This window comes from Chelmon rostratus, chromosome 2, assembly GCF_017976325.1.
Source record: "Chelmon rostratus isolate fCheRos1 chromosome 2, fCheRos1.pri, whole genome shotgun sequence".
NCBI lineage: Eukaryota > Metazoa > Chordata > Actinopteri > Chaetodontiformes > Chaetodontidae > Chelmon > Chelmon rostratus.
The window spans coordinates 15,721,647-15,738,634 of record NC_055659.1 but is presented as its reverse complement, the minus strand read 5'-3'; the positions used below and the strand labels follow the sequence as shown (position 1 = coordinate 15,738,634).

At 43.5% G+C, this 16,988-nt stretch overlaps 2 protein-coding genes across 2 annotated transcripts in view; one reads left to right on the top strand and one right to left on the bottom strand.

The window, feature by feature from the left end:
- The first annotated feature begins 284 nt into the window (after nucleotides 1-284).
- On the top strand, nucleotides 285-1,809 carry LOC121621466 (protein disulfide isomerase Creld1). The gene is made up of 2 exons (XM_041957947.1): nucleotides 285-511; nucleotides 603-1,809. Exons 1-2 carry the CDS (start codon nucleotides 343-345, stop codon nucleotides 821-823), a joined length of 390 nt encoding a protein of 129 aa, XP_041813881.1. The 5' UTR covers nucleotides 285-342; the 3' UTR covers nucleotides 824-1,809.
- Nucleotides 1,810-6,556: 4,747 nt separating this feature from the next.
- Nucleotides 6,557-16,988, bottom strand: part of erc2 (ELKS/RAB6-interacting/CAST family member 2) — a 31,275-nt gene continuing 20,843 nt past the window's right edge. The window contains exons 10-16 of the mRNA XM_041945569.1: nucleotides 14,827-15,026; nucleotides 10,783-10,906; nucleotides 10,269-10,429; nucleotides 8,868-9,015; nucleotides 7,637-7,713; nucleotides 7,102-7,165; nucleotides 6,557-6,583 (exon numbers count right to left, since the gene is read on the bottom strand). Coding sequence (XP_041801503.1) covers nucleotides 6,557-6,583; nucleotides 7,102-7,165; nucleotides 7,637-7,713; nucleotides 8,868-9,015; nucleotides 10,269-10,429; nucleotides 10,783-10,906; nucleotides 14,827-15,026 — 801 coding nt within the window. The remainder of the gene's footprint in view (nucleotides 6,584-7,101; nucleotides 7,166-7,636; nucleotides 7,714-8,867; nucleotides 9,016-10,268; nucleotides 10,430-10,782; nucleotides 10,907-14,826; nucleotides 15,027-16,988) is intronic.

Genomic DNA, 16,988 nt, shown 5'->3' with positions numbered 1-16,988 from the left:
AGAGTCATACAAGTCCTGCAAGTCTTCTATCGTGGCCCTTAATGGAGAGTTCAGGGGCTCTCTACTGCTCCCCGTCTGATCTAATCTGATGGTGTTTTGTGGAACTTTTAGAGCATTTACAGCACCTGAGAATGTAGTGCGGTCTGCAAATGAAGAAATTAAATATTGAGTGTTTCCTCAGACTGTGACCCGGCCTGTGTTGGCTGTATGGGAGGTGGACCAGCGCGCTGCAGGAAATGTGCCTCTGGGTACACACTGACAGGGTCCAAGTGTTTGGGTAAATGCACTAAAGAGAATATTTCTATTTCATTGGGATGTAATCTAGAAATCTGTGATGAGATTATGTCATGTCTCCTTCTTTCCCTCTCAGATGTAGATGAATGTAGTGACAGGGTTCTTGCCTGTCATGGTCTGGATGAGATTTGTACCAACACAGAGGGCTCTTTCCGCTGTGACTGTGCGGAGGGATTCATCCGCAGGGACAGTGTGTGTGTGAAGAAGCAGCAGCCTAGTGAGTCTCGAGTAAGACAAGGATGTTTGCAAACACAACCACGTAGATGCCTGACCCCACTGCAGTCTCACGTGTCAATCTCCCTGTGCAGGTGTTCAGGAGAAAGGCCTGTTTGAGGATATCCAGGATGACGAGGTGGAGGTGCTGCAGCAGATGTTCTTTGGGGTGGTGCTTTGTGCTCTGGCCACACTGGCCGCTAAAGGAGATTTGGTTTACACATCTGTATTCATGGGAGCGGTGGCAGCCATGGCGGGGTACTGGCTTTCTGACAGGGGAGATCGTTTGTTAGACAGCTTCCTAAAGGGGCATTGAAGCTCAATACTGCTGCAAAAAGGACTTGTGCATTGTAAAATGCAGCTGCACAAGCACCTCTGCGCCATAGACCACATGCTAGTGTTCTGCACGGCCCCGTGCATTTAGCGTCTTGTGCATTCGCTTGTGTTAAGGACAATAAGGACAAGTTATTAATGTAAAAATTCTCTGAAAAATGACCCTTTCGAATGTCATTGTTCTCTATCTGTTAGAGAAGCGTTCATTTTGTTTTAATTGTCATGGCAACCTTTCAACAACTCCTGAACCACCATGAAGAGAAGGCAAAACTCCCAATTTTGATTATTATGCTTGAGGACAGACGTCATAAAACAGCTAGTGCTAAATGTCAGCGAGAGTACAGAGTGTACATCTACCCACAACAGAATAGGACGTCCTCTCTTTCATGTTTGAAGCCACAACAGAAGAAGTGACAAATCAAGTGAGTTTTTTTCTGCACCCACAGCTTCTTTCTGTGTTGTAGTTTTTGTTTTGGCTGAGAATGGAGAATATTTTTCTGTAATATGACAAAGCTGGGCAAAATCCTAAAGCGAATGCTGAGTGTGGAAGTTTATTCTTGTCAATAGTAGTTTGGCAAAGCTTCATTCAAGATCCACTTACTGGCTTACGGCTTTATGAGGAGCTTTTCAATTGTGTTTCACAGTCTTCATCAGTGGGTGGAGTTTGCATCTTGTGCTTTTTATTGTTTTCAAGCAGCTACTCTTTTCTGGCATTTGGCGCCACCAACATACAATCCTGCCAATTGTAGCTTGAATAAATAAGAATTTGCATATGTGTATGTATGTGCACATAAACCATGTAGTAGATATGCTTCTTATACTGTATCAGTAACACTATTTGCACACTCTGAATATGAAGTTTTAACATGTACAATGTTGCATAAAGTAAGATTTCTAATGCCCCTTTTCTCAATGAAAACATTTATGTGTCTCATGAGTGTAAAACACTGAAATAAATATGTCTGCTGTTGACACACACACAAAGGGCTCCTCTTTTATCATTTTGAAGGGTAATTCTGTTGTTAGTAATACATTTTTGGTATCTGTTAAGTAATAAAGCATGAGTGAATGTGAAAATCCAGCACTTTTTTGTTAGCCTTTAGCAATGCAGAGAAGAATCATACATATACATTCTCACACACAGTGGAACTTAAGTGGATGTAGGCAAATTAGAATGAGTTACCAAGTTAGCTAAATTGTTGCTATGCTAACCACATGGTATTAACTGTTTTTTGCAGCACAGAACTAGGTCATTGTAGTAAATTATTTAATCATGTCATGCGTTTATGTTATATGCCATGATTGTGTTAGTGCTAGAAAATACTGGAGTAGAAAATTACAAACAGAGACAGAAAGAAAGTCACTTTTATTTGATGGATATAAACAAGCTGGCCAACACTCAATAGTAATATTCTGATACAGCACATACAATAGCAAACTGGGGCACTGAGGACAGCCTCCTAGGTTTAAAAAACAAAAAACAGTACAGAGTATCCATGCTTCATTCAAAACTTTGACTCAGTCTCGCTTTTTTCTCTAGGGACTTCCTCTGATAAAGTTTTTTTAAATAGATTTTTCTCTTATTCATTCAGAACACACATACACACACACACACACACACTGACACACGAACACACCCACACCCATAAAAGCAGCTATGGACACCCACACACACACAGAGGCACACACCCACACACACGTCTCTCTTTTCTGACTACATTTACACAAGCAACCCCAAAAACATGCTGCACTCTCACAAAACTGCACAGGCTGTCTACTAATGGGACACAGTAAGTGAGACACACACATCACTCTCAAACACAACATCACACCGTCACAATGCACGATGCAGATGCAATTAATGAGTGAGGAATGATGCTTCATGGGAGATTAGCTCACGTTCACACAAGTAATCATTCAGCATGCTGGACACTCACATTTAACTTGTTCCTAGGTTTTTACTGTACAGCTCAAAACATTTACTTATACAAATAGTACAGTCTCAAACTGGCATATTCAATAAGCTGAAACGATAGAAAAAATAAAGCTAACTTAAATAAAAAAATGAATAATAAAAAAGTAAACACAATATTTGTTCCGTCAAACAAAAATGTTTCTGGCATTGGTCACAGTGATTTGTTTAATCCAAAGTTTTCAGCAACATACAATGAAAGAAAAACAACCTGCATACAACAACAAAGTGAAAATGTACGTTAGGCTTTTCATACTGTTTCCTGAAGGCCTTTGAAAATTACTGGTGAATCTACAGGCCTTTCAGCTCAAGTCTTTCTACACGGCTGCTTCTAGGCACACATGCAAACTTGACTTCCTGACTCCACCTCACACTGAGTGCAATGCCAGTCATTCACAACCAGGATTAGTCTTTAGTCTAAGCCCAAGCCCCAGCCTCGAAGCCCCTCCTAAACCCTTTTTGACACAACGGTTGAGAAATCGCTCTGCATAGAGAACAGGAGATTATCCCTACATCATCACTTTCAGTTGGCACATTATGTAAAAATCAGCATGCATGGGCACAATTGAAATGTTTCATGTTTTCTACCATGTAAATCATATATGGTATTTCATGGTAGGAGAACCCCCTACTTCAAGTATTCAGTAGATAAGGACCTGAAAATGGAGGATTCATACTCCGCCCCCCTGATGGTGAAGTGAGAGGATTTTTGCTCCTCTGTCTGTTTGCATTGTCTTCCCTTTTTTTTCTAAAAAAAAAAAAAATTAAATTAAAAAAAAAATCCAAATCAGGATCTTTCTCGTAACATTTGTAAACACAAACACCAACATTTCACACAATCTGTTGATTCTTGGTCAATGACAGGAGCTGTGAAGGTTAATGTATGAAGCAGACACGTCAAAGATGATGCGAGGATCGCCTCGGTTTGTGGAAGATGGGGAGATGGAAAGACATTTATATACAACGATCAACACTTGGCCATATAAGGGAGACACACAGGCACCATGAGGGGAGGGAGAGGAGGTGATGATAGTAACAGTCTAATTCAATTTGCCACTACACTGTAACGATGTGTGTTGGTTTTTCTACTTGATCGGCTGTCACGGTCACATATGTCACCACTTCTGTTTACAAGACGACGACGACAACAAACACACGAAAGAAATGCATCCCGACAGAGTCACTCAAACCTCCACTCGGATGATGATAGTGATAGTCCTCACTCACAAGTGCAAGTCCGTGACTGCTGAGCGCAGCAGACGTAATCTCGTTGCTACTTTTGTGAGCTGCAAAATTCAAGACAAGTCTTTGCTTTTTTTGTTTGAAGTTGCCACCACGAGGTGGTCTTCAACTGAATGATTTCACATTAAGAAAGGAATGTAATAAACTTTTTCTAGACTTCTAGATAGATTTGGATACACTTCTCTAGTTCTCATTGACTGCTCTAAAGCTCTTCTTTTTTTTTCTTTTTTTTCTCGTCTGGGCTGTCCTGTGTTTTCAGACAGGGAATGTTACTTGCTGCTGAGGGGTTTTTCTCACAATGTACAAATCAGAGGAAAATCACACCACTCAACACTCCAAATAAGAACATCTCTCCGACCTCCAGCCAGTTAGAAAAATAACCATGAGGAAAAAACATATATTATCTTGTCAGTTTGAAACGATTTTCTGACCACGTATAGACACACTCTATAGATTTCTCTCTATATGTATAATATATGCATATCTATCATATATGTGTACAGTTTTTACGAGGCACAGGCCACCTTGTTGAGAAGGAGAAAACAAGTCACTATGTTTGGGGAGGTCACACAGACTACTGCTGGAAGAGGAGAATTACAAGGGAGAGGGGAGCAGGAGCATACTGTAGGTCAGAGACTGGTGTGTCAGTGGTACAAATAGACCTGCAGGGAAAACATCTACTGAACATTGGCTCCACTTCATAGACTATAGTAGTATTTATATTAGCAGTATTCATACAGGGAATACTGCTCTGTGTGTGGGTCTTAAAGTGATCGTGGCTCACAAAGCCCCAGCGGTCAAATCGTATGTACAAAGCAGTCTTTTACAGTTGTTTATGAAGCTTGTTGTGGGATCAATCCCTCCACTGTAAAAGGACTAAAAGATGCTCTTGACCAGGTCTTCTGACACCATTTAGTTTGAGCACCAGCAGAAGCACCATTAGTAAAAATTCCTGCAGGAGGTGCATAGGTGCATAGTCTCAGAACCTCAAAAAATCTGACTGATGAATGTTTTCTGACCACTCTCTTGGCCGCTCTGATTGGACGGTAACTTACACTTTGACTTGACAAATTGAAGGAAGGATGGGGAAATAAAAATTCATTCACTCTACATTGACACCTGCATAGATTGATTATTTTTTTTTGACTACTTAAAATGAGGTAACATGAAGAGAAACGTCGATGGCAGCCACAGCCTTAAGGCTAAAACACGCCCAACAACTGGAGGGCCCTGCTCATGCAGCCAAGGAAACCCCAGATGCTGCAGGCAAGGCTAAAGGCGTACTATCAGTAAACTCTAAGCTCTTCCTCTCGCAAACAAGAAATGACAACAAAAAAAGAAAATGACTGAAATCTGCTGCATGGAACATGCTATACTCAGGCTTTGTGGAAAAAACAAGTGAAGGGCCACTATGTCACTTTTAGAAATGCTGAACATGAGCTTCTCTAGAAATGGATGGTGTGTGGGCCATGTATAAAGGTAAAAAAAGAGGTCACTGCGTGCCACAGAAGGTGAAATAGCTCATTGACACGATCAGGTGATTAAAACAACAGAAGAGACTCTGCACACTGAGCATCATGATAGCCAGGCAGAGGGGTCAGATGTCACCAGATGGGCCAGCAGGGCAGTGAGGATCGAGGAACTATGACAGAGTAAGGTGGGGGAGCCAACCAGAGCCAGAGGAGTCAGTCAGGCAGGTGAAACAGGCAGCAAGACAACCATTATCTTGAATCAATCACAGGAAGAGGGATGAAGAACAAACACTGGGCTGGCAGGCAGTCATGAGATCTCTGCTGGGAGGACCAAGAGGGCGTTGTTGGCCTGAAGAGGTGCAGTGTCCGGCAGGTGACAGACAGACGAGGTGACCCCTGTGAGACCTCTGGTGCTGGGCTGCCATGTTGATCGCATGGCAAGAATCTGACAGAGCACATCTGTCTCTCCATCGGCAGCAACATCTGTCTCTTTCCTTCCAATTCAGTCCCATATCTGTGAACCTGTATGGAGGAAGGAGATGACATCTGCTCCTGTCCACACAAAGAAGAGGTCCCGGGTCACCTTGAGCAGAAGACGAAGAAGAACATGGTGTAAGTTGCCGTTTGGAAATGTATTTGCAATAACTGGTTTCAGTACATTTTGTGTGCCATTATATATATATATTAAATGTGGAATTACCTGCTCAGCTGTCAGTCTCCCTGCATGACCTGCACACCTGAGTGCCCCCTCCTCTTCCCTGGAAAATAAACAAAGGTCCCATTGCTGAGTGTTGATTGAGTGGAGGTAATAAATGTTTGGTCGGGTAGTGTTTCAACATCATGGCATGGCTGTGCTCCTCCAGTAGTGACTGAATCATCTGAATGTGAGAAATACAAGAATCCAGATGTCATGCAGCGGTTTGGTTTGTCATGAAATGTAGCAGACAATGCAGGCAGAGAGGAAACTGAAAGTCTTAAATATATCTCACCCCTCAAAACAACATTAGAGCTTTGGTTGTCACAGCAAGGATTATGCCCAAATGCCCTCGTCGTCATCCTGTTGTTGACAGTGTGATAGAAAAATGAGCACGTTTTAAAGGTAAGCATCAGAGAACGTGTTAATTACACTACAGCTTTTGGCAAAGACCATAAAATAAATAAACAAATATTTAAATCACTATATCAGGAACCCTGTTAAATGACAGTTTACATCTGACATTTGTAATAGTAACACAGCACCTGAATTTTCCTGATAGACAGCATACAGAAAAAGCAACTCTGAGCAAGAGATGGAGAGATTCGTCACAAGTTCATAGAGTTCAGGCCTCAATATTGACCGAGACAACCGAAGCTGTACCAGCCAAAAGAACTACAATCAGCACGATGAAAGCTACGTGGCTTTTTATGATAGAGGCTAGCTGTTGCACACAGAATGGCTCATCTGCAGGGAAAGCTGCTGAATGCAGTGCTGTCATCTTCTGTGCACCACTGACACCACCTCACTGTGCTATTGTATGCAAGTTGCGAGCTGTAGGGTAAAAAATTCTAACACGAACGATATGGGAGACATCTTACCTGGTCCGGGGCGGGGCGGTGCCCAGCATGTGGGGGTCCTCGGGCCGGCCCTCCACGATGATGGGGCGACGGATGACGTGGATGCTGGGCGTGGTGCGGGTGCTGTGGATGCTGAGGGTGTTGAGGATGCTGGGGGTGTGGATGTTGGGGGTGGGGTCCTTGCTGAGGAGGGCCGTGCGGGTGCTGAGGGTGAGGGTGCTGCGGAGGGGGGTGTCCGTGTGGGTGCTGTGGGGGATGCTGTGGGTGCTGTTGGTGAGGGTGCTGGGGCTGTGGCGGGCGTGGGTGCTGTTGGTGCTGGGGAGGCGGCTGGGGGTGCTGAGGGTGCTGCTGGGGGTGCTGTGGGTGCTGAGGGTGAGGGTACTGTGGTTGAGGCTGCTGCGGGTGCGGGTGCTGAGGGGGGGCCTGTGGGTGCTGAGGGTGCTGCGGGTGCTGTGGGTGTTGCGGATGCAGGCCGTGTGGATATGGAGTCTGCTGGGCGTGGGGAGGGTGAGGGTACTGCGGCTGGGACTGAGGCTGAGCGTGCGGGGGCTGAGGCTGGGGGTGGTGAGGACCGTGTGGGTGATACTGCTCGTCTTCGTAGTTGTCAGCTATCAGCTTCATTCTGCTTTGTGTCTGCAGAAAGAGGAAGCTGGTGAGTGCATGAAGATCTGCAGCTGGTCAAAACATTACGCCCTCATAATGAGCATCACATGACTTTCGGACCGGACAAAGCACACATTTCAGTATATGTGGGTGGACATAAAAACATGAACACCTTACAGTGTGGTACAATCCAGCACAATAACCATGCAACCAACACTGAGGCTTTCAGGCTATGTCAGCTGTTGATTCATCTCTGCAGTCATTTTTAAGGTCATTGTGATTTTTTTTAAAGAAAATACATCATTAAAGAAACAGCAAAATCTGGGGCAATACACTCATTCTCCTTTTTGCCAAGTTAATTGAGAGGATTGCTGCCACCTGCACCTGTGGTTACGGGGGTCTAGCCTGACTCTGTCCATAAGCAACAAAATCCACCTCCCAGCACCTCTAAATCTCACTAATTAACATCAAACATCACGATAATAAAAAAAGGTTGTGATTTAAGGGGAGTCTCCACTATTTGCACGGGGGACTCCAATCATTCCAGTCATGCTAAGCAAACATAACCATTTCCTGGCTTTACCTTCATATTTTTTTTACTTATATTTATGTCATATTGCTGCACAAATTCCAAGTGAGCTTTAGACCTCAAACTTTGATTTGAGAGAAAAAAAAAAAGATTTGAAACTTCACTTCGACTTCACTGCTGTGAGACTTTACTTACTTGAGAGTTGACTCCTTGAAGACCTGACATGACTTGAGGCTTGAAAGCAAAAACATTTAAGACGCAAGTTTGACCTGGGAAACACACCTTGAATATTGCATTATTAGGCCTATGCACTGAATGGATTTGACCTCAGCTATGCAAAATTGCATTGCCCTGACAGCAAAACTCCAAAGCTGAATTTAAATGTCATGTTAATGGCCAGAAAAGAGCTGATGTTGACTTTTGAATTAGCAATTCGCTAATGAACCTTTAACTTGACTTGGACCTGCACGGAATAACTTGACTTGCCCCAAAACAACATAAAAACAAAAATGTGCATTCGGGAGAAGTGCCTGAACAAGCAGATGGAACTCTGCAGATGAAATGGAGAAAATGGCTAGTTGCCCTGTGCAGCTATATTCGTCATTTTGATTGAGTGCAGACAGAATTTTCCTTGACATTGTGCTGCAGTACTAACATGTTGTTTGAGCTGGTGCATCAGTTTGTCCCGCTCCCTCTTGAGGGACAGCACCTCCTCCTGGGTCTTCTTTTTATTGGAGGCAGACAGTTCCAGCAGTGCAATATTAGCATCCTTCTCACTGATGGCTGCCAGCAGAGCTTGTTGCCTGAAGAAGAAAAACAACATTATGGCATCAGCACCTATATTCTATAAAATAGAAAGAGCATTAAATGAATGGTATGTAGGTAAGACGTTCCATGAAGTGCTTTTAACTACTGCATCAATTCAGTTTAACTACATCAACGTCAAATGCTGCAAGTAAAACTCCCTATGGCTGGGATCCAGCTTCAGGAGCCAGATGATGATCAATGACACAAATCAAGTCACTCAAAAAGTCTGACTGTTTTGTTCTCGTCTAAAGAACGGCATGAAATGAGCCTCACTTCTCACTCTGAGATTTAAAGAAATAGTTTTACAGTTTGGGAAATGTAATCCCTTTCTTGCAGCGAGTTCCAGGAGAACACTGATACCAATCTCATGTCTGCTAAATATGAAGCTACAGCCAGCAGCACTTTAGCTTAGCTTAGCATAAAGACTGGAGACAAGGGGAAACAGCTAGTTTGTTTAATCCATATAAAGACTCAATTTTAAGTGTTTTGGTATAAAATGAACCATGAGCTTCATGTCCTATTTCTCACCTCAAATTCATTCAGAATTTATTTTGGTAGATAGTTTAGGGAGAATGGTTTCGAGACAAGAAATGAATCCATCCCAGCAAACACTGGTCGGTCCCTGGCCCTGGTTCTGGTCGGAAGCCAACAACTCCAATGTGGTTACAAGGTGGACGGCCAGATGGTGACATTGTCTGGGTCTGACTGGATAATGACCCAGGCTGACCCATCGATCTTATTATTGCCAGTGAAAAAGAAAATGCATGTCTTTTTTTTAACAGCATTTTATTGACAATTTATTTGGTTGTGAAATGATTGCGATCAGACTTCCACACCTTCCACGTACAAGACTAGTATCATTTTTAAAATATCAAACCATTTATGCCTTTTATGTATCTACATATGAATTATATTGCCGTGTCACCCAGCTTCACCCAGCAGACCAGAGTTTGTGTCCAGTGTGAATCACCACTGACTTATTATTTTTAGATTTAGCTGACTCAATATTATCAGTTTTTAGGATGCATGAAGTTGCTGAATGCACACTGCGTACATAAACTTTAGCGGAATAGCTGAATGGCCCTGTTCCTGTTTCTGACTTATCTTGACGCTGCTAGAACGCGTTCACATGATGGTCGTTCAACGTCTCAATGTTTGCTGGGATGACTTAGCCAGAAATTCGTCAGGAGAAGTGAAATCGTGGGCTGCCTTTGTGAGGCCAATGTCAAAATGTCACAATAGCACTAACTTCATCTCCAGGATCTCCTCCAGCTGTTTCCTGCGCTCTTGTCTCATGTTGGTGAGGTGGGAGTCCCTCTCCTGCAGCGACTGCTGGGTGGAGGAGAGACGCTGCTTGGTGGAATCCAGCTCCTGCCTCGTCCTCTCCAGCGTGTTCATCAGCTCCTCCAGCTGACAGACAACAAGGGAACACACGCCAAATGTGTAAATGAGACACAGAGCCACATGTGTCATGAGTCAAGTGTTAAACCATGCGTCATCACTGGAAAATACACTCAGTCGCCAGTTTATTAGGTACACCCAATGCAGTCTAATAGAACTGTTGTACAATAAATCTGCCCTACATGAGAGTAATAATGTTCGGTTTTTGTTGAAACCTATAGAGGTGTTGATTCAACTGTATGAACCCGAACTGATATAAATGAGGTGGACAAAATATTAGAAACAAGTGCCAGTGTAATCGATACAATAGATCTACCTAATAAATTGATAAATGAGCCTATTTCTCAAGAGCAAATCTGCACCTTTAAGTGGTGGCCACCGTCCATCGAGCTGTCCTTACGAGGGTCTTGTCCTAAGCCTTTCTTGTCTCCTTGTGGTCCCAGCTTGATGTTTTGACCCTTCTTAGCCTGGTCTTTGCCTCCTTGTCTGTAAAACCACACACATGTCAGACCTTTTCCGTGCCAAGAGTTTCTCTGAATCCCATTCTGTAGTTAGCATACCATTTATCTATTAGGAAATGCAAATGCATTCTTGGGACAGTAGTGTTACATGAAAAGCATGTACATGTGTGAGTAGAGTACAATATTTATATATATATAGGCATATATTATAACAAAAGACATGAAATACAAATAAGTAGAACAAGCACATCGTAATGGACAATCATGTCATGTTGAATGAATCTTTCAAAATCACAGCAGTGAAAGAAGACATGAGCATCGCAGATTAATTGATAGCTTCGTGTTAGCATGACACTGAGACGACTCACAGGTTTAAGCACCAGAGTTAGGATGGATATAGGTAGAGATGGGTGTGCAATGGAGGGGAGGGACGTTACTTACCTGGGAGCTAGACTGCAGATGGGGAAAGTAAAAGGTAGAAGAGAAGGGGATGACACGACAAGTGGTGGAGACATTGGAAGCAGGAGACGACAGCACGCAAAGGAAAAGTAAAAACAACAAAAAAAAGACATTAGAACCAGAACATAAAGAAACAACCACAAGAAAACAATACAGAGGACCCAGTGGCGATCACAGTGTGCTCATTGTCAAACAACATGGGAGACTACAAAGGCACCTATGGCAGCCGCTGCCCTGACACAGCTAATGCAGGATGCACCTTCTCTGACAACATGGAACCATGTGCATCTGCTGCCAAGCCTGAAAGTGGCAGACATGCAGTCAGACAGGCAAAAATCAGCCGGGCAAAAGAAGAGGGGAGGAGGAGAGGAGGTCTGAGTGCCGAGCAAAAGGAGGGGAAGCCAACAGTGGTTTGACCAGGAGAAGGAGTGAGCTAGTGACAGAATCAGTTATGGATGCAGGGTTGTTCAGACAGAAGAGACCCGACTGAATTGACACACTTCAGGACCGAGGCTTCAGTCCAGACCCTAACCACTACAGCACCTCACTTACTGAGCGCGTGTAGACCTGGAGCACAGCAGCTTTACTCATGCAGGCCACTAGGCTGATCATTTCCCTTAGTGTCTGGTAGATCAAGCTAGGCAGGGCGTGGCGGGGCAGGTTGGGAGGGAGAGCAGGAAGGTGGGCGCCGGGAAAGATCACAGAAAAGAGAGGGGGCTGTTGGGTGATGCTACTGGGACGATCTAAAGATGCGAGGGTGGCTGAGAGTCACAGAGGGGGGAGGGTGACGTAGGGTGGGCAGATGGGTGGATGGAATGATCAGGGGAAGCGTGCTCATGGCAGGAGGAGGCCTCAGCTCTAAGAACAGAAACTTCCTACATAAGCTACAACAAACAGCCAACACCACAAAAAGACACAAAGAAGTGTGTGCTGTTGTGTGTGTGTCTGCAAGTGTGTATATATAGATATTTCAACAAAGAAAACAGAGGGACAAAAAGTACAATATAGTGAACTAATATGGATGAAAGAAGCGAGAGCAGTTGGGAAAATCACACCAAGTTTAAGACTGTTAATAGTGTAATACATAGTGTCGTATTTACAGTATCTCTTAGTATTAAACATCTATGTACAGGTGGAAATTTTGATATGGGCTTTCAGCTACAACTGTGAAAATTTTACAAAGTAAATTGTGAAATTTTTGTTGCTTTTTTGCTAAATCCTTGGTGTGACTGATGTCATTGTGCGACTTCATGCATCACAACAGAAACAAGCCACAACAGGAACCCCAGTGTGAAGTAACGTCTATTGTTCAGGGAATCAAAGGAATAGCACACAATATATGACCAGATGGACATATATATTGCAAATTATGACCTGAAGTTTAGTACTGATGAGCTTGTGAGGTTTGAACTTCGTAATGACTTGTATTATACGAGATGGTGCTTTAGCTTGCTGATTTTTCATTGTAATGTGATTTGTCAGACGATAAGATCTTTGTTGATTTAATTCCCCATTGTGCAGAGATAGATAGCTGGTAATGCTGGTTGCCACATGCAGATAAAAAATAAACATGCACATAAACGTTGTCACTCACACTCGCTCACACAGGCTGATCACAGACCCTGCATGACACACACAGACACACACACACACACACACACACACACACACACACACACACATTTCACCACAGAGCAAGCACATGCTGAAGAAATGAAAGCAAACATTGATCCAGGGATCTTTGTATCATGTGTGCGGAAACAGCACTAACACCACAGACTGAAAACAGAGCCCGTCACTGTGATACAAAGATCTGCGAATCCTTCAGACAGCAGGCAGACCCAGGCACACAGGTGAAACCAGATGCAGGTGCGGCAGTCGCAGTCGGAGACTTTAACCACGCAGCCGAGCTGAAGTGCCAGGGCAGAGCACTCACTTTCCCAGGAAATCCCACACCATGCCCCCTATCTGCTGGGGAGCAGCGGACACAGAAGGGAGCGGGTCAGGGGGAGCTCTGCCACCGGGACGAGGGGTGGGGCGAGGGGCAGAGGGAGGGGGGCTGGTGTTGGGGCGGGAGGGGGGCACAACAGAGAAAGAGTTGTGTGGGAGATGGAAAAGACATTTTTGAAAAGAGAAACCAAGGTTGAAAGTGATCAATGGCAGAGGGTGAAGAGAGGGAGGTGTGAGACGGAAGATAGGAAGAGGAGCGGGACAGAAAAAAGTGGGTAAAAATGGCAAAAAGAGCACAAGAACACTCAATTAATCAAACACCACGAACAAATTAGCATGACACTGACACGAAACGCCCCCTATCACTAGCTGGGAAGGAAAAACAGAACTGGTTTAAGCACTAAGTGATGGAACTTGGACTCTATAAGCGGCAGGGGGGAAAGACTGTGTGTGGTTCTCATGCGGTCTTCGTCTCATCGGTTTAAAGTCCCGTCCAGGTGAATGTCGATTGTCTCCTCCATCAGACGAACCTAAGCCGAAAGCTGCTTCCAGCGCAGAGACTCCGGACCATGCGGAGGTGAGCCCAGAGCTGATGAGGCCATCAGCTTTATTTATGTGGTCCATTAACTGGAATCAGTTTGACCTCTTCCATTAAGGGGGTGGCTGAGTGGCGCTTTGGGCTCGAATGTCACATAGTGTCACTTTTGCAGAAAGGCTTCTGGTGTAGCTCAACATGCAGCCGTTGTCCATTGAAGGTGTGTTTCTGAGCGTATTGTACAACAACATGACTGGATCCAGCGCAGCACACCGTGCACACACACACACACACACACCCTCATGATGTCACGCTTGTGCATGACAACAGGAAAATGGCAGCACGTGTATGTAGCACGTGTAAAACAAAAAGAACATGATACAGGACATATTTAGGTTGACAAAACACAAGCGCTGTTTGAACTTTGACTGTATTGCATTGTTCAGGACGATAACATTAAAGGGTGGGTTCGCCCAAATTATAAAATATGATGCTCGCAGAAAGGCAGAACTCTCAGACACCAAATTTTAAAACTTCAACAGATTGAAACTAAAACTGTTTCTATGACGACACAACACAGCACAATAAAAGTGCTTTTCTGTAGTTCTGGTAAGCTAGACCTTTAAAAAATACACTTTTGGATGCCATTTTGATCTAGTTCTTCATATATTTATAATAGGAATAAAAGATAGGAAGAATTGTATAAACATTAATAATATGTTTGGTTTGTTTATGTTTTTTTTTGTGGGTCTCTCTCTTTACTGTGTCTTGTTATGTATATGCAGGAAAACCAATAAATAGAGTGATAACAACAGCTCTTCTTCCTATCAAGTTTGGATGCACTTACTTTAATTTTGCAGAAATTGCATGGAAATATACTCATTATTTCTGTGTAACTTGAACAATAGTAGACAATACAAACTGTGGGAGGAATTACATCAGCCTAAACTGAAGGTTAATTTGTCTTTAACTAACTTGTCCAGACAGTCGGAGATAATTACCTTTCCAACTCAGCGATCTTCTTGTCCTTATCATTCTTTTCGGTCTCCACCTCTCGCAGGATGTCCAGGAGCCTCTCCACCTCCGTCTGAGCCTTGTTGGCCTCGTCCTTGTAGTAGCTCACCTCCTTCTCCAGCAGCTTCACTCGGTCCACGTACTCCGGGTTCCCCCTGGGGCCGGACTGCTGTTCCACCTCGTGGGCCTTCTGCGTTCACGCGCCGGGGAGAGACACAAACAAACAAACATGCACACGCCCGAAGATACACTCAGTTAACATCATAATGTTGCAACAACCATGCAGTTACAGCACAGAATGTTTTACTGCCAATGGAAGAGAGATACATACAGTACATTGCAGTCCATCAAGGTCTTATATTATCTATTCCCCTTGTTCTCTCTCTCTCTCTGTCTCTCTTTCTGAATGAACAGAGTAAAATGTTGTGGACAAGGGCATCATTACTGGTGCTGGCTCATTAGCTTTAACAGAGCTATTATTTAGCTCCATTTAACGGCCCTCTGAGACTCCCAGTCACTTCACACACTTGGTGACTATGCAGAATACAGGACTGTGTGTGTGTGTATGTGTGTGTGTGTGTGTGTGTTTGCACAGCACTTAAACAAACAAAAAAACTAGTGACAAATCAGTGACATGCTAAAATCATAATTCTGTCTCACTGCTTATCTGTCACAAACTAACCAGAGCTCAGAATGGACTTATCTCGCCGTCATTGCAACAGTTTGTAACTCTCCATGAAGCACATTACAGCGGTATACATCACCCTGGAGACAATATGCAGCCACACATATCAACAAGTGCAAGAGTTATACAGAGCCAGAGAGCATCCACCGAAACACTGCAGTGATCTCCGACCGCGGCTGATACACCTGAGCTAACCGCACCACACTGAGGCAAAAGAGAAGCGTGGCAACACTGACAGTGACAACATGCAACAAGGTCGACCATATCATGCAAACCCAACGAAGCTGCACAGTCTTTGTGGTTGTCAGTCAATAGAATGGAGAAGCAACAGGGACCAAGTAGATCTGTCGGCTAACAGCAAGTGTCATTTTTTAAGCATGAGGAGTGACGTTGGGATTTAATTTGTGAGATGTACATTAAGTCATTTTAGAGCTGCTAATCAATATGGAAGTCTATACTGAAGATACAAAAACAGCTTTATTGGACATACAAATTATGCTCCATACAACCTCTGAGGATGTTGTTGAGAGCATTTTGAGTGTTATTGATGCATTTAAGGGTTGCAGGAAATCACTTTATTTCACTGTCCTGATTACTTTTTGTATAGATTTATCCTCTGTTTTGTGATATATTGTATTTTTTCATTAAGGTATCATGAAAAGTCAGTCACCTCAGAATAACTAAAGCTTAACCTGTTTTGTATCTCCACAAAAATGCATTTCAGTGATAAAAGTGAGGGAAAAAATGGGCTTGACTTGGAGATTTACTGTGGTCCTAAAATACACTGAATGCAAAAATATTTCTCAGTCATTGTCACACATAATTCAGTAACAAATGGAAAAGTATCACAGTTATTTCCAGGGCTGCAGGTGCCAAAAGTTATGAGGAAACTACAAGTTAGACCATGTCCTTTGAATTCCATACAGTATCTAAGCAGTCTTTGTGAAGAGTTCGATGCTTGATGCCTTTGAGCCTTCAAAAATGTGAGCTGCCTTTCCCATGTGTTCTTGCATGACAAAAAACATGTGTAAGCTCTGGGACATCCTGATCTCAAACATTTGCTCTGATGGAGGTTCAGTCTTATCTTTACATTCTTGCATTGCACAGAAGCGTGCAGAGCCTTGTGTGCAAGAATAAGAAAATCTCACTGCAGTTAAACAAGCAAATCACAGTTGAACCAACCACAGAACCACACTGAAAAACATTAGGAATACATAGATATACTGCACGCTATATAATTCCAACTGACCAAATAAATTGAACTTAAAATATAAATACTGTATATGCAGCACCAGTTTCACCACATGTGTCACAAACACAAACAGTTGCAGAATGTTGCACAGGACTCTGAGTGCAGCATAAAGCTCATTGTATCAGTACAGTGCGATGACCAACATGCATCTGGGTGGGACGGTGGGTGAAAGCAGAACCTGTGCTGGGGGCTGGCATGATCACCATCTAGCA

Bases quoted from the DNA above. Each gene is read 5' to 3' on its own strand.
- LOC121621466 (XM_041957947.1), top strand. From the start codon at position 343: ATGTCATGTCTCCTTCTTTCCCTCTCAGATGTAGATGAATGTAGTGAC. The intron at 512-602 runs GTGAGTCTCGAG...CTCCCTGTGCAG, and splicing joins TGTGAAGAAGCAGCAGCCTA to GTGTTCAGGAGAAAGGCCTG.